The sequence below is a fragment of the Anomaloglossus baeobatrachus genome, chromosome 3 (genome assembly GCF_048569485.1).
Source record: "Anomaloglossus baeobatrachus isolate aAnoBae1 chromosome 3, aAnoBae1.hap1, whole genome shotgun sequence".
Classification (NCBI taxonomy): Eukaryota; Metazoa; Chordata; class Amphibia; order Anura; family Aromobatidae; genus Anomaloglossus; species Anomaloglossus baeobatrachus.
This window is the reverse complement of record NC_134355.1, coordinates 283169306-283194612: the sequence shown is the minus strand read 5'-3', so window position 1 is coordinate 283194612 and position 25307 is coordinate 283169306. Positions and strand designations below refer to the sequence as shown.

The following is a 25307-nucleotide window of genomic DNA, read 5'->3' as shown; positions in this document are numbered from 1 at the left end:
TCGTACAAACTATTCACAAAAGGAAAGGACACCTCTACGTGTGAAGGATTTTTCTTCTTTGTTGATCTGAAAGGTGAAGGCATCTGTCTTCAAGTCCCAAAGTAGTCCTAGGCTCCTCTGCATGGGAAGAGAGTCGATGCTCATGTCTATGCCCTTCAGATCACTGGAATAGTCTTGAGAGGGAAAGGCTTCCATCAGTTCTTGGCTATTGGATGCAATCTTATGCAACCTTAAGTTGGACTGAGCGAGCATTTCTTGAGCTCTTTTTAGAAGACTGATTGCTGCCTCGTTTGTGGGTGTGGATTTCAAGCAGTCGTCTACGTAGGAATCCTTTTCCACAAAGGATCTGACATCCGACCCGTACTTCTCTTCACCTTCTTTGGCGGAATTCCTGAGACCGTAGATAGCCACTGCGGGGGAAGGACTATTCCCGAAGATGTGTACCCTCATCCGGTACTCTATGATGTCTTTATCTGGGTCGTTGTCACGGTACCAGAAGAACCTCAGGTAGTTTCTGTGTTCCTTTTTAACGAGAAAGCAGTGAAACATCTGTTGGATGTCAGCCATAAATGCCACCGTATCTCTGCGGAAACAGAGTAGAACTTCTAGGAGTCTGTTGTTGAGGTCTGGGCCAAATAGTAGGACATCATTCAACGAGACGTCTTCGCACTTGGCACTTGAGTCGAACACCACTCTTATTTGGCCTGGCTTTTTAGGATGGTACACTCCGAAGATGGGTAAGTACCAGCGTTCCTCAGAGTCTCGTAGTGTAGGTGCGATCTCTGCATGGTTATTTCGGAATATCTTCTCCATGAAGGTAAAGAAATGTTCTCTCATCTCGGGAGACTTCTTGAGCTTGTGTCTGAGGGAGACAAATCGACTGTAGACCTGTTCCCTGTTGTTGGGTAGGCGTTGTCTCCGTGGTCGGAATGGTAAGGGTGCCACCCAGCTGTTCGACTTGTCTTTGGTTATTTCTTGGTCCATGATGTCCAAGAACATCCTGTCTTCTATGGACATTGCTGTTTTGTTGTCCTCTTTGGTCCTGTGGAAGACTGTACAGCCTATGTGGTCTTGTTCGCCCTCACAAGCGTGGTCTTCGTTGGAAGGAACTGCGAAAAGACATGGCAGAGGAGTACTGCTTGGTAATTCCTTTACCAACAGACTGTTGTGACATGGTCGGAAGAAAGACGGACGTCCATTTTCTAGTGTGTTGGTGAGCATACTGTTGACTGAGGCTGGCTTGTGTGCTCCTCCTAGACAGACATCTCCTACTATGACCCATCCTAGGTCAAGTCTCTGCGCATATGGAGCGTTCTGGAAGCCGTTAATGGACTCTCTAGCCTTATGCATGCGTAGCATGTCTCTTCCAAGGAGTAAGGCTATTGGACCTTCTGAGTCCAGTTCTGGAATCAGGTGAGCTATACGCTTCAGATGGGGGTGATGAGCTGCTACCTCTGGTGAAGGTATCTCGGACCTGTTGTCAGGAATCTGGATGCACTCCAGTATGGTAGGTAATGATAGGCAGGTCTGACCATCTATGGATTCCACCTTGTATCCGCTTGTCTTCCTCCCCGCCGTCTCAACGGTACCTGAACATGTCTTCAAGGAGTAGGGAGAACCGGGGCCTGCAATGTTGAAACTGCTGAAGAAGATGGACTTGGCAAGAGACCTGTTGCTCTGGTCGTCCAAGATCGCATAGATCTTAATTGCTTTGTCCCTGCAGCCTGTTGGGTAGACTCTGACAAGGCAGATTTTTGAACAGGACCTTCCTCCTGTGAGTCCTTTACAGATCTCCGTACATTGAGAGGTAACCACCGTGGTGTCTTCATCAGTGTTCTTGTGTTTTCTATCGTGTTCTTCTGCTTGCGGCAACACTCGTGTAGGTGGTCCAGGGTGTAAGGCTGTATTGTGATCCGTGCTGTCACATTCTGCACATTTCACGCTAGCTTCGCAGTTCCTGGCCATGTGCGATGTTGCAGCACAGCATTTGAAGCAGATGTTGTGTTCCTTGAGGAAGCCTTTGTGATCCTCTAGAGACTTCTCCCTGAAGGCTCTGCATTTTAGTAGAGGATGTGGTTTCCGGTGTAGAGGACACTGTTTACTGATATCCTGGGGTTTGTTCTCTTCTGGAGGATGCTTACTCTCTTTGTGAGCAGGACCTGAGGAGACAATGTTAGTTTTGTGGACTGCCACGGGTGTCCTACTGGGTTTGACACCGGGGGCGGTGGTACATGACAGAGTAAAATCAAAACTAGGGTCATTTCTGATTTTAGCTTGCTGAGCTACAAAATCTACAAATACGGCAAAAGGAGGGAATGGTGCGTTATGTGTTTGCTTATACCGTGAACCGTATGAGACCCACTTTTCCTGTAGATTGTAAGAAGTTTTTGCACTATCGGATTGACACCCCTAGCAGTATCCAAGAATGCCAATCCGGGCAAATCTCCTTCCTCTTGGGCAACCTGTAACTCTACTAACAGATCGCTTAGCTCTCTTAGCCTTTGAAAGCCTTTGGGTCCTATCTTAGGGAAGTCATCAATTCTTTTAAACAGAGCAGTTTCAATAACTTCTATGGACCCATAGCATTCATCAAGTCTCTTCCACACCAAGTGTAGACCTTTGGGTGGGTTTTTAATGTTAATGTCTCTTAGTCTTTTGGCGTGTTCTACCGATTCACTACCAAGCCATTTTACCAGGAGGTCTAACTCCTCACTACAAGAAAGGTCCAAACCTCTTATGGTGTTCTGGAACGAGGCTCGCCACGACCTATAATTCTCGGCACGATCATTGAACTTTACAAGTCCTTTTGTGACCAGATCTCGACGAGCAAAGAACTTTGCAAAGTCCATGGTGGTTTGGTCAGTGCTGGTGCGAGCCGGTGTATGGTCGTGTCTATTGTGTGGTGTATCACCATAACTGTAGGGTGTTTCCGCCTTCGGAAAGTCAGCATAGTACCTCCCCGGAGAGGAAGGTGTCTCTTTGTGGTAAGATGGTGGTTGTACCTTCCGCTCTGTGGAATAGTAGTTTTGGTGAACCTCCTCGTGCTGTACACTCTCTTGCTTGAAGCGGTGTAATTCGAGGTTGGATGGCTGGCCGTCTGCGTAGTCTGTTCGGTGAAGCACATCTGAGCTGTCGTCTATCCTGGAGTATTGGTAGACGTATTCTGCGACGCGCTGTGCTGGATCCTGCTGGTTTAGGTCCGGCCCAAGAACATCGCTACGTCTTTCTTCGGGTTGCTCTGCCGCTTCCAGGAACTCTGCCTTGGCTATTGCGGCCGCTGTCTCCTTTTCTACGGCAAGTCTTTCTAGAGTCAGTTGCAGACGTGTATTCTCTGCTTCTTGTTCTGATTGCAGACGTGCACTCTCTGTCTGTTTTAGTTTGAGTTGCATTTCCCGTTCAGCGAAGGAGGACCTCACTTTAGCTGCTTCGGCCTCAGCACGGGCAACGGCAGCAAGCTCCCTAATTGAGGATTTAGTAGAGCTTCGCCCGTGACCTTGTCTTCAGGGAAGACGCTCGGCTGACAGACATTGTGCACTTGGCTGCAGACTATTTTAGCGGGAAACAGAGTCTATTTGCGGACAGCCTTCCGCGTGGTGGAGAGTGGAATGGTGGTTTCTGGCGTACTGCGGTCCAGTCACTGCGGCTGTATGGTGGCTGCTGCGACATCCATATGCGGTACAGCGTGGATGTTAGCGGTCCCGTACTACAGCCTGCGACCAGCTATCTTTACTGGAGCTGGACTGCGCTCTTGTTCTATGTAGCTGTATGGCGGCTGCTGTAATACCCGTGTAGCGTGGGTGTTAGCTGTCCCGTACAGTTCGTACAATCGCTGCCTGCGACCAGCAGCCCGTTTTTACTGTTCCGCCTTCGTCCACGTGTGAGCTGTGTGGACTCCGGCATACAGCTAACCTTCATCCACTGTTTCAATAAACAGACTGTGTTGCCTTTAAGTCTTTATTTCTTAAATGATGATGGATAGGTGGATGATCATAAGAAATGGATGATTAATTGGTAAAAACTATAACAAAAGATACAAATCCAAATCAGTACAGGCATATCACAAATAACAGAATGACATACATAGTAGTACTGGTATTTACAGAATCTGCATAACATAGAGAGCAATGCATATGACTGAATACAACATTTACACTGCTGATGCTGCCCTACACCTGCTCTGCATGTATAACGGCCTATGTAATCTGAGTAGCGCCACTGTTACTTCACAGTGCCTACATAACAACTGTACACATATTCTAACATAAATATGTAGTTTAGTACAATGATTCCTACCGGGATCCACTAGTCAGGAGGAACGATTGAAGAAGAGGAACTGGAGCCAGCTAGCACCTCTGAATCCTATGGAGGCACCAAGACATCTGCATCTCCAACTCAGGAAGGGAAGGGAAAAGGGGCAGTCCAAGGAAGTATCTTTTCCTTAAAGCAACAGGCTCCAACCCACAGAAATACTGTGGAGATGTATGAGGAAAACACTTAAAACATAAGAAAGCCAACAGTGACCTCTTGTGCGCAACAAACGATATTACCCTTATCCTATTTAATGAATAGAAGACAGAACATTCCTATGGCCGCAATCAGGTTATCTAAGGGGCCTGTCCGCACCACTCCCTCAGCAACACCCAGATCCAAACCGGAGGCAGCTGAGCAGAGAGGTGGACACGTCGAGGAGGAAATAGGAAGCAGCCGCATCTCCCAGCCTGCAGGGCCAGCGAGGGGTGGGAGAAAGTACTACCAAGTATGAAAAGAATTAAAAAGGATACTCCATAACACCATACAGCAAAAAAATGTGGGTATAGGTTGGTAGCCATATGCCCCACATTGCACAACTCAGGAACAATAGTTGAAGGAGAAACAGAACGAGTTTTTAAGGTGCAAAAATCAAATACATTTATTGGAAAACAAGTGATGAGAATCCATAAAATCATCAATAATTAAAAGATGTTACAAATTCACTGAACAGCAGGCGACATGGTATAGGGTTAATGATGATCCTTGCAGTGTGCCACCATTGCATATTAGTACAAATGTTATAGACCTAGTGTACACTTACATATGTTGCAGCACACAATCTAGGATACAGCATAGAACACCCATGCTAGGGCTGATAACATAGAACAATAGCTTTTTACATTGTTAATAAACATGCATGAACCAGCCCGTAATTCCCATGCACACACCACCAACCAGGAAAAGATACCTCAGAAACGCCCTACGTACATTTCAATTATTGGGGTCACCAATTTTCATCAGGGGATAGAGAGGTAACATCTTTTAATTATTGATGATTTTATTGATTCTCATCACTTGTTTTGCAATAAATGTATTTGATTTTTGCACCTTAAAAACTCATTCTGTTTCTCCTTCAACTAGAGTATGAAAAGAGAAGAAAGTGCAAGGTGAGTATAATCGTTTTGGTTTTTTCTACTGTGTGCTGGAGGGTGCTGCTGGGGTGTATATAGAGACTTTGGCTTGTGGGGTGTATATGCAGGCTGCTGGGGTGTATATAGAGGCTTCTGTGTGCGGCGGTGTCTGTGTGCGACGAATCAGCAAAGCATGGTTCAAATCCCGCGCCAATTCGCGGCCGGACTGCGCCAGTCGCTTATTGGTCAGGGGCGGCTGGCGCGACCAATCAGCGACGTGGGATTTCCATTCCAGACAGACAGAATTAGACAATTATATACAGTATATAGATGGGAGGAATAGAACTAGGTGATAGCACAGGGGAAAAGGACTTGGGCATAATAGTAGATCCCAGATTCAACATGAGCCAATAGTGTGGTGCTGCAGCTAAAAAGACCAACAAAATTATCAAGACAAGTATTGAATATAGATCGAGAGAGGTCATTATTCCTCTATACTATGCCATGGTCAAACCCCACCTGGACTACTGTGTACAGTTCTGGGCGCCCCAATTCAAGAAAGACATCAATAAATTGGAGCAAGTCCATCCAGAGAAGAGCAACCAAGATGGTAGAAAGTCTGCAAACCTAAAAGAACTAGGAATGTTTAGTTTGCAAAAGACATGGCTGAGAGGAGACTTAACAGCGGCCTACAAATATATGAAATGTAGTAACAGTGCTGAGGGAACTACACTATTCTTATTAGCACAAGGAAGTACAAGAAGCAATCGTATGAAACTAAACGGAAGGAGATTGAGTGTATGATGAGCTCTCCATCAATAGAAATCTTCCAGCGGAAGCTGGATAAACATAGCTGGGATAATTTAGGAAAACCTGCACTTGCAGGGGATTGGACTCAATGGCCCTTGCGGTCCCTTCCAACTCTACCATTCTATAATTTAATTATTTATGAAAAGAAAAAAAAAAAAGCCGCATGCGGTTACTCTTATTTTGATACACAGCCAAGATAAGTGCACGGCTGGGACTGCAGCCTGTAGCCGTATGCTTTATCTGTGCTAAATATAATATGGGGGGACCCTACAGCAATTTTTTAAATTATTTGTTTTTTTTACATCACGATAGGGACACACACAGCGTTTCTGATTGAAAGCAGTCAGACACACTGTCACACTGGTGGGGGATGCGTCTGACAGGAACCAGAGAAGTAGGGACTGCTGGTGTGCAGGGGAAGCAGTACTTATGCATGAAGGATAGTGTTACAGCCGCACGGAGACAGGGAAGTATAAATCGCTTTCTCCAATCCCCTTAGTCCTTCTACCACAATTTTTAAGCACCTGTTTTGGGTCCCCCTAGACTTATATGGGGACCGGCATCCAGTCAGATACTCTGGATCAATTCTGGGCCCGAACCAGGTTTTTTTTAAACCCGGTTGGACCCACCGATCCCGGGTATCTGCGAGTCTGCCCATCACTAGTTATAATTAGAGATGAGCGATGTTCGAGGTTCGACAATTTCATGTTCAAGTGATTTTGGGGAGTGTTCGAGATCGAACTCGAGCTTTTTGCTAAAAGCTCGACAGTTCGAGTTACGTTCGAGAACGGTTCGATCACCATAAATGTGGCTTTTCACAGTAAAGCTATGTGCACACGTTGCTATCTGCATGCGTCCTGCGTCCCCAGCACAATCTCTCTCCCTTTCCTACTCACCGATCACGGGCGTCTCGCTCAATGTCTGTCACAAATCTGCGGTGTCTTTTCCTCTTTAGAAAATGGCTGCCGCCTCATTAGTCAATCAGTTATTCCGTGCTTTCCCCACCCACCGGAGCCAATGATTGGTTGCAGTCAGACACGTCCCCAAGCTGAGTGACAGCTGTCTCACTGCAACCAATCACAGCCGCCGGCGGGCAGGTCTATATCGTGCAGTAAAATAAATAAATAAATAAAAAAAATGCAGTTCCCCATATTTGATACCAGCCAGGATAAAGCCACACGGCTGGAGACTGGTATTGTCAGGATGGGGAGCCCTCCAGCCTAACAATATCACCCAGCAGCCGGCCGGAATAGCCGCATCCATTAGATACGACAGTCCTGGACTCTACCCAGCTCATCCCGAATTGCCATGGTACAGTGGCAATTGGGGAAATAACGGGGTTGATCATGCCAGGCGTCTCCCCGAGACACCTTCTATGATCAGCCTGAAAGTGAAAGTAAATAAACATACACAGCGAAAAATCCTTTATTTGGAATAATAGACAAAAAAAACCCTGTTTCACCCCTTTATTAATCACCAAATACCCTTCCAGGTCTGACATAATCCAAACGACACTGTCAGCTCTGCTCCCTGAAGACGTAGCAGCACCGTAAACACCATCTCGCTGTATCAGGTCCACGTAGCAATGAAGTAAATCGCGCTGTCAGCAGAGACTTCAGTCAGCACTGCAGGCTTAAAGATTACAAAATCTGCCTATCTTTACCATTACAGGCAGTAGACTAGAGTGCATGCACAAGAAGCAGGAGTTCTAGCCCCGGTCAAGATTTTTTTTTTTTTTTTTTTAAGTTTAAATTATAATTATTATTTATTTATTAAGTGAAAGTAAAGGAACACAGAGAAAAATCCTTTATTTGGAATAAAAGACAAAAAAACCCCCCTCATTTACCTCTTTATTAATCCCAAAATACACATCCAGGTCCGACGTAATCCACACGACACTGTCAGCTCTGCTACAGAACACGAGTGCTCTGTCTCCTCTCCACTTAGCACATGAAGAGAATCACCTGTCACCTCAGACTTCACTCTGCTTTGCAGATCTCAAGATAACGAAATCTGCCTATGTTCCTCATTTGAGCGAGTAGCTGAATGGATAGATAATTTCATGAGTTCAAATCCCGGCTGTGTCAGAAGTTTTTTCTTTTAAATTTTAAATGAATGATTATTCTATATTTATAATTAATTCTGCATTATTATTATTTTAATTATGCACAGAGGGGAGTAGCCGGACATCATCTATCAAGGTCTGTGTCTTTCCCCATCTATGTTTGTCTGTGTCTCTGGTTGTTTTTCTTTCTTGCTCTCTTTCTTTCTCTTTCTTCCTTGCTTTCTTTCATTCTTGCTCTCTCTTTCTTGCTCTTTCTTGCTCTCTCTTTCTTGCTCTTTCTTTCTTGCTCTTTCTTTCTTGCTCTCTTTCTTTCTTGCTCTCTTTCTTTCTTGCTCTCTCTTTCTTGCTCTCTTTCTATCTCTCTTTCGTACTTTCTTGCTCTCTTTCATTCTTGCCCTCTTTCTCTTTCTTTCTCTTTCTTTCTTGCTCTTTCTTGCTCTCTTTCTTTCTTGCTCTCTTTCTTTCTTGCTCTCTTTTTCTTGCTCTCTTTTTCTTGCTTTCTTTCTTGCTCTCTTTTTATTGCTCTCTCTCTTTCTTACTTTCTTGCTCTCTTTCTTGCTCTCTTTTTCTTGCTCTCTCTTTCTTTCTTGCTCTTTCTTATTTGCTCTTTCTTGCCCTCTTTCTTTCTTTCTTGCTCTCTTTCTTTCTTGCTGTGTTTCCTTCTTGCGCTTTCTTTCTTGCCCTCTTTCATTCTCTTTTTTTTTAAATTTTAAATTAATGATTATTATTTCTTTATAATTAATTATGCAATATTATTATTTTAATTATGCACAGAGGGGAGTAGCCGGACATCATCTATCAAGGTCTGTGTCTTTCCCCATCTATGTTTGTCTGTCTCTCTGGTTGTTTTTCTTTCTTTCTTTCTTCCTCTTTCTTTCTTGCTCTCTCTCTTTCTTGCTCTCTCTTTCTTTCTTGCTCTTTCTTTCTTGCTCTCTTTCTAGCTTTTTCTCTTTCTTTCTTGCTCTTTCTTGCTTGCTTTCTTTCTTGCTCTCTTTCTTTCTTGCTCTTTCATTCTTGCTCTCTTTCTTTCTTGCTCTCTCTCGCTTTCCCTTTCTCTCTCTCTTTTTTTGTCCGGCGGACAGGAGTCTGCACAGAAGTGTGTAGATTTTTGGGGATTTTTTTGCACTGATGCATCAGCTGATTGTTTTAAAGCCGTTTATACAATCAGCTGCTGTGTCATGTGATTCAGGCCCTTGAACCGGACACATCATCTGATCGCTTTGCCTTCCAGCAAACCGATCAGATGATATTGGATCCGGATTGGACAGCGCGGGACCCTAGACCCAGGATTACTGCGGAGGGGGGTTCTTTATTTTAATAAAGATGGAGTAATTTATAATAAAAATATTTTTCTGTGTGTTGTGTTTTTTTTATCTGTAGTACTAGAAATTCATGGTGGCCATGTCTAATATTGGCGTGACACCATGAATTTCGGGCTTAGGGCCAGTTGATAATATATAGCTAGCCCCAACCCCATTATTACCCAGCAAGCCACCCGTCACCAAGGCAGCTGGAAGAGTTGGATACAGCGCCAGAAGATGGCGCTTCTATGAAAGCGCCATTTTATGGGGTGGCTGCGGCATTTCGCAGCAGAGGGGCCCAGAAAGCTCGGGCTAACCTGTGCTGCGGATTCCAATCCCCAGCTGCCTAGTTGTACCTGGCTGGACACAAAAATATGGCGAAGCCCAGGTCATTTGTTTTTTAATGATTTCACTTATTTCATGAAATTAAAAAAAACAGGCATTCCTATATTTTTGGTTCCCAGCTGGGTACAAATAGGCAGCTGGGGGTTGGGGGCAGCCCGTAGCTGCCTGATGTACCTGGCTAGCATACAAAAATATGGCGAAGCCCACGTCATTTGTTTAATTATTTCATGAAATTCATGAAATAATTAATAAAAAAAAGGGCTTCCCTATATTTTTGGTTCCCAGCCGGGTACAAATAGGCAGCTGGGGGCAGCCCGTAGGTGCCTGCTGTACCTGGCTAGTATACAAAAACATGGCGAAGCCCACATCATTTTTTGGGGGGGGGCAAAAAACTCCTGCATACAGTCCTGGATGGAGTATGCTGAGCCTTGTAGTTCTGCAGCTGCAGAACTACAATGCTCAGCATACTCCATCCAGGACTGTATGCAGGAGTTTTTTGCCCCCCCAAAAATGATGTGGGCTTTGCTATGTTTTTGTATGCTAGCCAGGTACAGCAGGCACCTACGGGCTGCCCCCAACCCCCAGCTGCCTATTTTTACCCGGCTGGGAACCAAAAGTATAGGGAAGCCCATTTTTTTTAATTATTTCATGAAATAATTAAACAAACGACGTGGGCTTCACCCCATTTTTGTGTCCAGTCAGGTACAACTAGGCAGCTGGGGATTGGAATCCGCAGCACATGTTAGCCCAAGCTTTCTGGGCCCCTCTGCTGCGAATTGCAATCCGCAGCCACCCCAGTAAATGGCGCTTTCATAGAAGCGCCATCATCTGGCGCTGTATCCAACTCTTCCAGCTGCCCTGGAGCCGGGTGGCTTGCTAGGTAATTATGAGTTAATACTAGCTTTGTTTTACTAGCTAGTATTAAGCCAGAGATTCTTAATGTCAGGCAAGTTTGACCCAGCAATTAAGAATCTCCAATAAAGGGTTAAAAAAAAGACACCACACAGAGAAAAAATACTTTAATAGAAATAAATACACAGACACACTTAGGGACTCCATGTTTATTACTCCCTCTTATCCCTCCACGATCCATGGTCTTCTGTCTTCTTTCTCCTTCAACGCATGCAGCTCTGCTACATCAGACAGCGCTGCATGAGAGGAAGACGCTGCTGTTCCCGTGCAGTCTTTTCACTCCGTGAGTAACCAGAAGCTGCTGCCTGTAAGCGGTGACGTCACCGCTGACAGGCGCATTGCTATAGCAACGGTAATCTCCGTTATTGACCTGCTGTGGCAGCCGGTGAATAACGGAACGAGGAAGCAAAACAGGGAGCCGACCGTATGCCAGAGTACGTCGCCGGTACACGGAGATACACAAACGATCACCGCGTACTGGAGAGATGCACTGACAGGTCCTAGCATGACGTCAAAGCCATGGGACCAGTCTGTAGCCAATGAGATAATAGACACCTGACTGGTCCCATGGCTATTTTGATGTCACGATAAGTCCTATGCTGGTGCTGGTTACAGGGAGGACGCAGCGATTATCGGAAGGATAAGCGGCGGGAGACAAAGTGCAGGACGCATTGCGGGGACAGGTAAGTGTTATGGCAATGTTTATTAACTGTATGTGTACATTTATAATGTGTTTTTATGTGTTTGTCTCCCATTGGTTTCAATGGGGTTCGAGAGGTTCGTCGAACGGCTCGCCGAACCGAACTCGAACGCGACCTCCGTTCGACGAACAGAGTCGAACTCGAGCCTCTAGAGCAGAGGTTCCCAATCCAGTCCTCAAGGCACACCAACAGTGCATGTTTTCAGGATTTCTTTAGCATTGCATGGGTGTTGGATTCAGCACCTTTGCAGGTGATTAAATTATCACCTGTGCAATACTAAGGAAATCCTGAAAACATGCACTGTTGGCAGCCCTTGAGGACTGGAGTTGGGAACCTCTGCTCTAGAGGCTCGCTCATCTCTAGTTATAATGTATAATCCAATAGTTTCAAACATGGGTTACTGATACTGTATAATACCTTAGTTTCAGACAAGGGTTAGTAATAATATATAATCCCTTAGTTTCGGACATGGGTTAGTTATAATGTATAAATCCTTGGTTTTAGATATGAGTTAGAATGTATAATCCCTTAGTTTCAGACATGGGTTAGTTATAATGTATAAACTTGTGATTTCAAACATGGGTTAGTTATAATATATAATCCCTTAGTTTCAGACATGGGTTATTTATAATGTATAATCCTGTGATTTCAAACATAGGTTAGTTAAATCATGGGACCAATCTGTTTTTTGAAAAGTACATCAGTATGGAAATACAGAATTGCAGAACCTGATGCTTTTCAAGAGAAACACATTGCATAATTTTTGTTACTGGGTGGAGATGTTACACCTCTTGATCTCTTAGTAATGCAGAGTAGAACGTACAAAAGGGAGAAGGTTTGCAATCAGAGCTACACAAAAGAGTGACCAGGCGCAATGAGTGGAAGAGCTAAGAAAACAGTGGGGCTTGTTGGAGCTCCTTTCTCCAAGGGACAGGTGAGCATATTCCCACAATTAATGCTTATTTGTGCATCGTATAATTTAGGAATAGAAGCTAAACTAATCATATTAATAATTTCCTAAACATATTTTGTCCTAGTAGTACTTTATCACTTTATAATTAGTTTATTTTTAAGGTGTACTTTCATAAAATAGTTATTTTATTTTTTATTGACTTCTACTGAATTTGCCATGCAATCTTGATTTTTTTTTTAATGGAATGAAATTGTAAGATTTGGATATCTTTTCAATGTATATTTTGAATTGAACAAATCATTCAATCCTGGCAAAGTAGAGGCTAAATATATTACATCTACATTATTTTTATGTTATCAATGTGAGTTCAGGTATCTGGGTGGATGTTGTAATCATGGAAAATAATTACCCTGGAATTCTTCATGATGGGATGTTCCAGGATTACCTTTTTCCGTATTTTGCAGCTATAATGTTCAAATCGGGATATTTGCTATTCTAGTAAAATATTGAAAATTTATAGGAAATTGCTAGAATCTACTACTTTATTCTAAAATAGAGTAATACACCATACACTGAGAAAAGATCTCTGCAAATAAATAACACACAGTAATTTGCTGATCACCAAAAGAAATACCTTAAAAATCACTGTAGATTTGCGTGCCATTTACATCTATAGTGAAGCCCACTATTAAAAAGTGTAAACAAGCCTAATTATAGAGGTTGTCCACAATTTAAACATTGATGAGCTATTGTTAGGATAGGTCATCAATGTCTGACCGGCCAGGGTCCGACAACTCGCACCCCCGCCAATCGGCTCTTTTCGGTCCTGGCAGCAGGCAGCTGGAAATGCTCAGTTCTGGAGTTCCAGAGCTGCTCAATCTTCTGATAGCGTCCGCGATCGGGTATTGCACATCTGCCTCCTATTGATTTGAATAGAAGGCGGCTGTGCAGTACCCAGCTGCGGCCACTATCAGAAGATGGGGCTGATCCAGAACTGAGCATTTCTGGCAATCTGCTGCCGCTGTCGGCACCATGAACAGCTGGTCGGCAGAGGTGCGGGATGTTGGACCCCAGCCGATCAAACATTGACATGATGACATGATCTGACATCAATGTTTAAGTAGTGGACAACCTGTTTAAACAAAATCCCGGCACATAACCACAGACAAATGATTTATTAGGGTTTTAAAATAAATAAATAAAATATAAATCTTCAATAATGGATTGTGTCTGTCCTGCTTGAATGTCAAGCTTACAGTCAGTAGATAGCTGTCAGCCAGGAGCAGACAGATCACTGTTGCAACTGTGGCCCTAGATGTAAGGGGGCCCACTTCCACCTCCAAAGCAGGAGGAATTTTGCATTATGAATAGGTAATGGACTGCAACATCCTATATGTTCCTGGCACAGGTTCCCTATTATGTCTGTGGCAGCTTCTGCTGTCAGTGCTGTATGATTAAAGTATTTGGAGACAAGTGGCATGGACACACTTTCTCTATGGTAACCAATACCACAGAAAAAGCCAATGCAACCACTCCAATCTATGTTTCCATCAACTTTAGACATTTGAGTACTGACAGCCTCCTTACAATTCAGAATGATACTGGTTCTACTACTTATCACCCAAAACCGATCAGAATATACTAAAAACTAACAGGATCAAACAAATAAAATCAAATAATAAACAGTTCTATATGAACTACTCTGTTGTACATCTACCACCACTACAGCATTTTTTATGAAAGAAAAATGCAGACAATTGAAACAATCATCATTTTTTTTCTGGTATCTAAATAATGAAGTGCAGGATCACTCCCTAAGAATTGACACTACCCAATGATAAGGAATTAGTACTTTAAGCATCTTGTGAAACCAGCCCCAAAATACACACAGATTTGAGGTGACAGGAGAGCTACATTTTTATCTTGTTTCTATTACTAATAACAACCTGTCTCTCTTACATATAGGGTCTTCAAAGCAGCTTAACATACACAGTATATGTATATATTTATATGTATACTTACAAGTGCATCAATAAATTAGAATATCCTCAAAAAGTTCATTTATTTCAGTAATTCTATACAAAAAAGGAAACGCATATATTATATAGAGTCATTACAGATGGAGTGATCTATTTCAAGTGTTTATTTCTGTTAATGTTGATGATTATGGCTTACAGCCAATGAAAACCCAAAAGTCATTATCTCAGAAAATTAGAATATTATATAAGACCAACTGAAAAAATGATTATAAACTGAGAAATATTGGCCTACTGAAAAGTATGTACAGTAAATGCACTCAATACTTGGTCGGGGCTCCTTTTGTATGAATTACTGTATCAATGCGGCGTGGCATGGAGGCGATCAGCCTGTGTCACTGCTGAGGTGTTATGGAAGCCCAGGTTGCTTTGATAGCAGTCTTCAGCTTGTCTGCATTATTGGGACTGGTGTCTCTCATTTTCCTCTTGACAATACACCATAGATTCTCTATGGGGTTTACGTCAGTCTAGTTTGCTGGCCAATCAAGCACAGTGATACTGTAGTTATTAAACCAGTTATTGGTACTCTTGGCAGTGTTGACAGGTGCCAAGTCCTGCTGGAAAATGAAATTTCCATTTCCAAAAAGCGGTAGAGGCAAGCATGAAGCGCTCTAAAATTTCCTGGAAGATGGCTGCGTTGACTTTGGTCTTGATAAAACACAGTGGACCAACACCAGCAGATGACATGGCTCCCCAAACCATCACTGATTGTGGACACTTCACACTAGACCTCAAGCAGCTTGGATTGTGGCCTCTCCACTCTTCCTCCAGACTCTGGGACCTTGATTTACAAATGAAATGCAAAATATACTTTCATCTGAAAACAACACCTTGGACAACTGAGGAACAGTCCAGTTCTTTTTCTCAGTGGCCCAGGTAAGACGCTTCTGGCATTGTCTATTAGTCATGAGTGGCTCGACACAAGGAATGCAACATTTATAGCCCATATGATGGATAAATCTGTGTGTGGTGGCTTTTGAACCACTGACTCCAGCAGCAGTCAACTGGTTGCAAATCTCCCCCAAATATTTGAATGGCCTTTTCTTAACAATCCTATCAAGGCTGTGGTCATCCTGGTTGCTTGTGCACCTTTTTCTACCACACTTTTTCATTCCACTCAACTTACCATTTATATGCTTGGATACACCACTCTGTGAGCAACCAACGTCTTTAGCAATGACCTTTTGTGGTTTACCATCCGTGTGGAGTTTGTCAATGACTGCCTTCTGGACATCTCTCAAGTCAGCAGTCTTCCCTATGATTGTGTAGCCTACTGAACGAGACTAAGGGACCATTTTAAATGCTTAGGAAGCCTTTGCAGGTATTTTGTGATAATTATGCTACTTTTCTGAGATAATTAATTTTGGGTTTTCATTGTGAAGGCCATAACAATCAACATTAACAGAAATAAACACTTAAAATTAATCACTCTGTAATCACTCTAACATATACGTTTCCTTTTTTGTATTAAATTACTGAAATAAATTACCTTTTTGATGATATTCTAATTTATTGAGAAGCCCTTGTATATTTATATATAGCGCACATAACCATTACAACAAAGCATATAACTTCTAAAATACTTTTTGCTTTTAGCCAAAAGGAGGTGTGGAAGAAGGCCCCATATATATGAGAAGAGCTGGGTTAATTGAAAAACTTAAAGAGCTTGGTAAGATATTAAAAAATTGTAAGACTTGGTTCACACTACATATGTGCACACTGTTGAGCACAAACGCTCAGGAATTTTGTGCCTGATCATGCGAATAGTCTTTGCCATCTCTCCTCCATAGGCACTCATTGTTAAAAAAATGTATACAGCAGTGATCATTAGTGATGAGCGAGTACTACAATTCTCGGGTGCTTGGTACTCAAAATGAGTAGATCGAACGAGTGTGACTTAAGTACCATACTTGGTATGGTATGGAAGTCAATGGAAAACAAGAATTTTTACAGAAGATCTTCCAGAAAAATGCTTGAGTTTCCCGTTGACTTTTATTATGCTCAGTATTTGAGTTGCGCCCGTCCGACCTGCTCGTTTCGAAGTACCGAGTACCCGATCATTGTAGTGCGCGCTCATCACTAGTGGTCATCTATAGGACAGTGCAATCTGGTATCCTTTCTTATACAGTTAAATGTAGTAATAAAAAAAACAAAAAAAAAACACAATTTGGTCTCCAGCTGGTGAACGTAGGCCTATGGAAATGTTACACTGTACGTCGGAAAATACTCCTGATGTATACTGTAGCTTCAAAATATGAGGGTGAACACTGTGCCTCATGTTTGCGTCAGCACACTAACACTGGATGAAAGTTGACTGCAGAAATGCTCTGATGTTTGCATCCCACATATCTGTGGCTTCTGCTAACTAGATTTTTGGGTGCAGTGGGCGGCAACTACAGACAAGCAGTTGTCAGGCTTCACAAAATGCCTATACTCCAATTGTTTGCTCGTCCACATTGACACTGAGTGTGCCACCGCGATCATCCAGTGTTAGCCTATGTGCGCACGTTGCGTAGTGTTCATGCAGAAATTTCTGCAGCGATTTGACAGTGCATGTGCGCTTCAAATCACTGCAGAAACACTGCGTAATGGATGCAGTGTGCTTGCAGAACTCATGCGCTCCGGACGCTGGCCCCACCATAGACTAAAGTTGGAGCAGCATCCAAAGTGCACGGAAGAAGTGACATGTTGCTTTTTAGAATGCAGCGCTTCGGCAGCTGCAATACGCAGTGTAAGCGCATGAAATTACGCCACGTGCGCACACAGCCTCAATGCGCAGGCGTAGATAGGAGCCACAGCATTCGTTCTCGGTTTTGGAGACATCAATCACTATAGGTACCAGATTTAGTTTGCAAATCGGAGGGCATGATGATACACTAAGAAATAAGCCACACCAAGAGGTGTACAAAAATACCCTAATTTGCATATCTAATTAAAGTTGATTTTTAATTACATAAGGTAAATATATACAAATTTAGTATGATTTTCCTCTAAATTGTAATATGTTCATAATATAGAAATAAAAATTAACATTATTATTAAATAGGGGCGATGTACCAAATATAAGTGTTTATGCAGTTTAATTGCCATTTTGGGGATGACAGACTCTCATGAATTAGGTCTGCATTTTTTTTGTCCATAAAATGTATTGCATTTAACAACTTAAGAAAAGCAGAAGTGAAAACTCATTAAAACTGAGTGTCTTTATGGGTTTCGTCCCTCACTATATACTTGTATGAGCAGCATGAACAAATGTTAAATCCCAATTGGGTTTTCAAGTGCTGAATCATGGTGTTTTTAGACTACATATTAATGACCACCCATGAGTTAAATCAGCACCAAAAACAAATAAATTAAAAAGATGAAAAATGCAACAGTACAAAAAGGCAACAAACAGAGCAGATTGCGATTTCATATTTTAGTGCCGAAAACAAGCAAAAAACATCGGGAGGAAAACGACAGTGTCTCCACAATGGAAACACGGTCTAAACATTTGTGGCTTTTTTTTTTATAAATCAGGCATTTAAAATAAAAAAAACAATATATTTAAGACGGCCGGACACAATATTTACTATAACACTACAGTTAAGAATTTTAAAGACAGGTAGGAAATTCTGGGAGAAAAATGCCTTAAATTTCATTACTAGTTTAGGCATTTAAAAAAACGTCACCTTGCACATACTAAATGTCTCAATTTTGACGTGGTACTACAGTGCTGCAACTAGTGGTATTTAAAATGTTCTCCACATAGGTGGGAACCAGGTATGGGCACTAACAATCTGTCCAATGAGGTTTCAAAGGAAATATGTCACCTAATATAGCACATATTTCACTCATCTTCTGTGCAGTTACCTTGAGGGCAGCCCCATTGACCTACATAGGAGAGAGTACATCATGCAAAGACAGAAGGGGGTGACCTATGACCATCCCTGATCGTCATGGTGTGGTCCTATCTAAATATAGGTGATAATTGCATTGTATTCCTGACTGTGATGACAATTTGAGGACTGTTGAAAAGTAATCTCTAAAGAGAGAAGTATTAGCCTAAGGCTAGGTTCGCACACTGCGTCTTTTTGACGCTGCGTTTTTGTGCGTTTTTGGCCGCTAAAAACGCACAAAAACGCACCTGCGTCGAAAAAAAGCATCTAAAAACGCATGCGTTTTTGCCGCGATTTGGTGCGTTTTTGGCTGCGTTTTGCTGCGTTTTTGATCTCTGCGTTTTGCTAATGCATTGCATGGGGGGAAAACGCAGAAAAACGCAGGAAAGAACTGACATGTCCATTTTTTTTTTTAACTCAAAAACGCAGGTAAAAAAAACAGATGTGTGCGGACAGCAAAAATGAAAACTCATAGACTTTGCTGGGGAAGCAAAGTCCTGCAGTTTTGAGGCCAAAAACGCACCCGAAAAACGCGCAAAAACGCCGCGAAAAACGCACTGTGCGCACATAGCCTAATATTAGACTTTGTGGTCAAAGCAAAAATGGCAAGATTTTAGGATTTATTTATTTTTTTTTAATATTCTCACTTGGACTAAAAATACAGATTCTTAAAGGAGTTTTCCACAATTTCACTCCACTTTCATATGTCCTAACTCTTTTTTCGAATATATTTTAATTACTTCTATGAGCGCATCTCGGTGTAGGTCACGTAACCCTTTGTTGTCGTACAGGCACTGCTTCCAGTCTGTTACGTCTGATCCGGGCACTGGAATTGGACGGAATGACAACAGCATGTCATTAGTGGGGATGGAGCTGCTTTTCTATGATTGACAGGGTGTCAGAGTATGCAAATACACAGTCTTCACTGTCCTCTGCATGGATCCTATCGATGCTGTGGAGTGGCGCCCCCTTCAGCTGACAAGCGCTGCAATATACTTGTCTTGAAAAACCATATCACAGCGCTTATCTATTGAAATGGCTAGCTCTTGTACTCTAAAGCAATGGATGGGTCAGTGCTGAGAAGTGTGAAGACTGATCTGAGCTTGACTGACTCTACCAATGCTTTGTAGTGCTGGCTATTTCAATTGCCTGGTATATGCTTTCAAATGACAAGCAGCACATCTCAGCGCTTGTCAGCTGAAGTTACCGGCGCTCCATAGCATCATCAGGATCAAGGTGAAGGCTTATCAGAGATCAGATACACTGTCAATCATTGAAAGATAGCTCTGCCCCCATCAGTTTATCTGATTATGGACAGGAAGCAGTGCCTGCATGACAACAAAGGGTTCTGTGACCCGTTCTGAGATGTACTCATAGAACCAGGACAGGTAATAAAAGTATATTAGAAGAGTGTTAAGAAGAATCAGGGCATATGAAAAGGGATCAATTGGTAGTGGAAAATCCCTTTGAGCCTGTGGGCTTACGATGAGTTTTTGACGCTGAATATTTTTTCTGCATAATAAAGGCAGCATCATACAGGTCCAGCAAAGTGGATGGCATTTATAGAAACCTCATACTCTACTTTTTTTCACTCAATGTAGACTAACAGACGGTGCGGATTTATGCAGCATGTCAATTTCTCCTCTGGGTACGCGGAGTTTTCTGCGCAGATTTTCTCAAGAGACTAAAAACGCATGAATGTTTTTTACATGAATGCGTTTTTAGTATGTGTCTGTAGCGTAAACATACTACAAACCCAATACATACACACACAAGTATATCAATGAAGTTTTGACAGCCAAATAGCCAAAAGTATCAAAAGCAAAGCAGCTTTATTTAACCCCTTCACCATCAGGTGATTTTCTGTTTTATGTTTTTTCTTCCCCCTCTTCCAAGATCCATAACTGGTTTATGTTTCCGTCAATAGTGCCATATGAAGGCTTGTTTTTTGCGGGACAAGTTATACTTTTGAATGACACCATTCATTCTTCCCCATATTGTACTGAAAAATAGGGAAAAAAATTCGCAGTGCAGTGAAATTGCAAAAAAAGTGCAATTGCACAATTGTTTTTGTGTTTTTATTTCCCATGTTCACTATATGGTAAAACTGACCTGGTAGTATGATTCTTCAGGTCAGTACAAGTTCGTAGATACCAAACATGTATAGTATTACTCTTATCAAAGTGGTGGAAAAAAAAAGAATTGCACTTTTGTTGCCGTTTTCTGAGAACCATAGCAGTCTCAATTTTCGGGATTTGGGGCTCAGCAATGGCTTATTTTTTTTTGCGTCCTGAGCTGACATTTTTAATTATACCATTTTGGGGTAGAAACACAGTGTTTTGATCACCAGTTATTGCATTTTAATGCAATGTTGCAGCGACCAAAAAAACATAATTATGGCATTTTTAATTTTTTTCTCGCTACACCATATATTGATCAGATTAATTGATTTTATATTTTCATAGATCGGGCATTTCTGAATGCGGTGATACCAAATATGTGTATTTTTTCTTTTTGTTTATTTTCAGTGGCGCAAAAGGGGGGTAATTTGAACTTTTAGGGTTTTTTTTATATATTTTTTAAAACTTTTTTATTTTACTAGTCCCCTTAGGGAACTTTATGCCTGTACTATCCTATAATTTCTGCTAATCAAAGTGATGCATCAGCAGAAATGCTGTGTTACTGTGAGTGTCAGCATTCACATGAAGTGACTCATTTCAGTGATGGGGTCCATCAGCTGACACCCTGCTGTCATGACAACCTATTGGCGCCCGTCAGCACGTGGTCGTGGTGGGGAATAGCGCAATCCCCGCCAGAGTGTGTTAAATTGCGCTGTTAGACTTTGACAGCACGATGTAAGGGGTTAACTTAGATCCGATCCACCCATGCCTGTTAGCTGTACATGTTGGCTGATCAGATCAGCAGACATGTGCAGGGAAAGATGTGGACTCACCTCATGAGCCCACATCAAAGGAAGGGAAGTGACCTAGGATGGTACGTTTATTTCCTAGGTCATTACGGGGTAAAAACATAACAGGAAAAAGAGACAAAAACTGAAGAGTTAAAAATGCAATTAAAACACTTTAAAAAATGCGTGCAAAAATGCAATAAAAAGAACACAAGTACCCTAAATTATTTAATAGGTGCAGAAATGGTGTAGAAATTCTGGAACCTTGAAAAACTCACCAAAACCTCATTGTGGGAACATAATTTAAGTCACAATATTAAAAGAAAAAAAAGATAATTCTAAAATAAATTCATTACACTCACAATACTGCATAAGGAGGAATAATTTTGTAATAAAATAATCCTTTCCAATTTTTGTAGCGTAAAATGACTCAAAATTTACAGTAATGCAATCTATAAAATACTGTCCTTATTCTGACACTGCACGTAGAGACGAGTGGTAAATTTACATTGTGAAACTGACTTCCTGCCTATTTCATGCTTACCTCAGAGTGATACGTGTAGATTTACACTGTCGTGATTCATAGCAGTGATGTTATTCCTTTCTAAATGTATGACAGCAGCCTTCGACATTGTGCAAGCTCCTCGAAGGCCTTCAGCACTATTAGGGCAATTAAGTCTTTGTGCTTGTAGGTTTAAGTTTATTTTAGTATAATATAAATTTAAGAGCCTTCAGTGATATATAAAAATTTGTCAGAGTTGCTAGTGATGAGATACTAAAATGAGGAGCCATGTGGAGCGGGAGGAGCTAGAGACAGAGCTCCGCCCCTACTCCTCTTCTATCTACATAGAAACTCATCAATAACAATTAAGATCTCCTATCTTAGTATGGGAATGTCCAACAAGAGTGTGCAAAAAGTAAGGGGATCACCAAAAAACACATACTAAAAAATGCTACAGCCCAAAAAAGGGGAACATACACCATAAAAACAATTAACATCGAGGCCGGCACCAGTCTCTCTGAGTGACTAAGCAGTGGGCAGTGTTTCACCTCTTGTCACAGCCCAGCATTGCTCCTACTTGTGGCGCTCTGCTGTGAAGGAGAGCATGTGTGAAATGCTAGGCTGTGACAAGTGGTGAAACTCTGCCAACAACCCAGTCACTCAGGAAGACTGGAGCCGGTCTCGGTGTTGTCACATCAACTGGAAGATGACGTGACAAAACCGGATCTCAGAGGTCATGGAGTCCAGGGTTCATTTCATGGGGATGAATAGACCGCAATATTGCTGCTCAGAGGCAGAATTGGATGAACAAGGTATTTAGAAAAAGCCTTCCCTAGCAGTTTTAAAGGGATGTGGCCACTACAGCAGAATAGTGAACCACCCCTTTAAGTGGATACTTAAGAAGCATTATTGTTTATTGGGGCACTAAATGTATGATAATTGTGAAATGGGCACACTAGGGCAATTATTGCATTCTAGAAGACAAAAGGTGGGCACTGTTTTCTAAAGAATTTGCACAGGGCATTAATATTTTTATTAATGGGGCAATTTTACCATCTAGACGTCCCAAATGAGGCATTTAACCTTGGTAGAGGCACACTGGTGGACATTATGTGCGGTACTAAGAGGAGCAGTAATAGAGACACATACAGCAGCAACGGCTCAGCATTGGGGTATGAGCATGATGAAGAGTTTGTGCATGTTGGGAACAGATGAGGACGGTGCTAGAAATGATAGAAGTCAAATGTGACTTTTTTCTGTAATTTTTGATGGCAAATTATGTTGGTCTGGGCAAGATGAAAAAAAGAGAACAACTCCATCAGAAAGAATATCATCTGTAAAGCGGGCTTTACAAGCTGCGACATCGCTAATGCGGAGTCGTTGGGGTCACGGATTTTGTGACGCACATCCGGCCGCATTAGCGATGCTGTTGCGTGTGACACCGATAAGCGATTTTGCATCGTTGCAAAACCGTGCAAAATCGCTAATCGGCGACACGGGGGTCCATTCTCAATTATCGTTACTGCAGCAGTAACGAAGTTGTTCCTCGTTCCTGCGGCAGCACACATCGCTGCGTGTGACGCCGCAGGAGCGAGGAAGCTCTCCCTACCTGCCTCCCGGCCGCTATGAGGAAGGAAGGAGGTGGGCGGTATTTTACGTCCCGCTCATCTCCGCCCCTCCGCTGCTATTGGGCGGCGGTTCAGTGACGCTTCAGTGACGTCGATGTGACGCCGCACGGACCGCCCCCTTTGAAAGGAGGCGGTTTGCCCGTCACAGCGACGTCGCCGGACAGGTAAGTATGTATGACGGCTCCGGGCAATGTTGTGCGGCACGGGCAGCGATTTGCCCATGTCGCACAACAGATGGGGGCGGGTACCCACACTAGTGATATCGGGACCGATATCGCAGTGTGTAAAGTAGCCTTTAGTCACAATCTAGAACTGTAGTGTAATCTTTTACATGTTCTGCATGACTGGTATATATCAATACATGGCCGGCGTATGGCAATAATATAGGTGTTATTCTTTGTATAGTGATTTTCAGTAACAGCCCAGTCATCTGCTGAGGTTCCTCTATGATTAGGATGCCCCACTATAGTTGTAATCAGGGTTACCTTGTTAGGGGCCCACTCAGATGTTTTGCCTCCCCGAGCTAAACCCATAGCTACACATCTGTATTAGGGATACCGTTCTTATCAGTAGGGAGTCATATCCCTGGCACCCCCTATAAATATAACAGGTCTCTGGAAACCCAAGAACAGAGCATCATCTTGAATGGAGCAAAGTCATGAACGGTTGATTTTCGAACAATTTATTCTCTATGTACCTGACGGGAAAACATTACTTGTGCTACTGTTACTGTCAGCAGTTTGTGTGCCCACAATGTGTTACAAAAGCCAGCAGCATCTCTAGGCTTGTACCTACCGAGCATAATTGGGGATGTCATTGGTCGACAGTTGAAAAGGGAGCTGCCAGCAGCGGATCTTGATTATTTGTGAGCGCAAGTGAATTCAATGTGGCGAAACATTCCTCAGACAACCATTAATAACCTCACTGATAGCAGCCAAGGTGTGTAAGTGTAGGGATTTTTGCCCAAGGTGCTGCTTAAACTCCACGCTAAATAAATGGAGATGTTTTGAAAATATCCTTTTTTTATCATTTTAGATATTAACCTGTTTATCAATCCTGTGATTCCAAAATTCCATGACTTTTCCTTTTTAATGTTGCAATTTCAATATTGAGGAGCACATATACAAGTCTACTAATACTTGTGTATTATGCAAAACTATGAAACACAATTGTTTCCTTACTATTTTTTTTTACTTATTAAGCAGTCATTGTTAATACTATTATAGCTTTAAGACAATATTCACTAAAGTCAAGAATGCCCTATAATGTAAATCTCACCAGCGAATGATCCATCCTCAATCCAATGTTTCAGAAGCCTCATGCAATTACTTGAATATAACATAAATCTGAAGTTACCTTTAATATGATGGTAAGGAGTTTGACAATCTGCATCTTCCTGAATTCCCAACAATGAACTATTTCACTATGTGAAAAAACAAACTTGAACTGTTGCTTCAGTTACTGAGACGGTAACTAATGCAGTTGTGTAGATTTTTTGGTGCTTACCTCATGTTGCGTTACATGCACATTTACACAATAGTTATTCACAAAAGTGATGTTATTTCTCTTTAGACACATGATAGTTGCCTTTAGTATTTTGCAAGTTAATTCAAAGCCTTGAGAACTGGTTGGGCAATAAAGTTCTTGGGTTACCACATGGGGACAAAATCTCTGAGGGGCCATTACCACAATCTACTTTACCATTGTGAACAGCATGCATCACTGATCAGGAAGCCTTCCTGCAGCTCTATTATCTGCAATAGAACATAATACAATAGCTAGATGATGCTATTCTTGGCTCCATACGCCTGCCATCATCACACCATTTAATTATTTACAACAGGTACCCAGCCAGAAGAGTTCAATGCCTCTCAGGGAAGCAGCTCTGTGGGGGATCATGCATAGAGGAAAGTGATTATTTTTTTCT

The 25307-nt window shown here is 42.2% G+C and overlaps 1 protein-coding gene across 1 annotated transcript in view; it reads left to right on the top strand.

Moving 5' to 3' along the window:
* Window positions 1–25307, top strand: part of ARG1 (arginase 1) — an 83077-nt gene that overhangs the window by 30540 nt on the left and 27230 nt on the right. The window contains exons 2-5 of the mRNA XM_075338270.1: window positions 8364–8392; window positions 9031–9059; window positions 12319–12449; window positions 16061–16133. Coding sequence (XP_075194385.1) covers window positions 12390–12449; window positions 16061–16133 — 133 coding nt within the window. The 5' untranslated portion in view covers window positions 8364–8392; window positions 9031–9059; window positions 12319–12389. The remainder of the gene's footprint in view (window positions 1–8363; window positions 8393–9030; window positions 9060–12318; window positions 12450–16060; window positions 16134–25307) is intronic.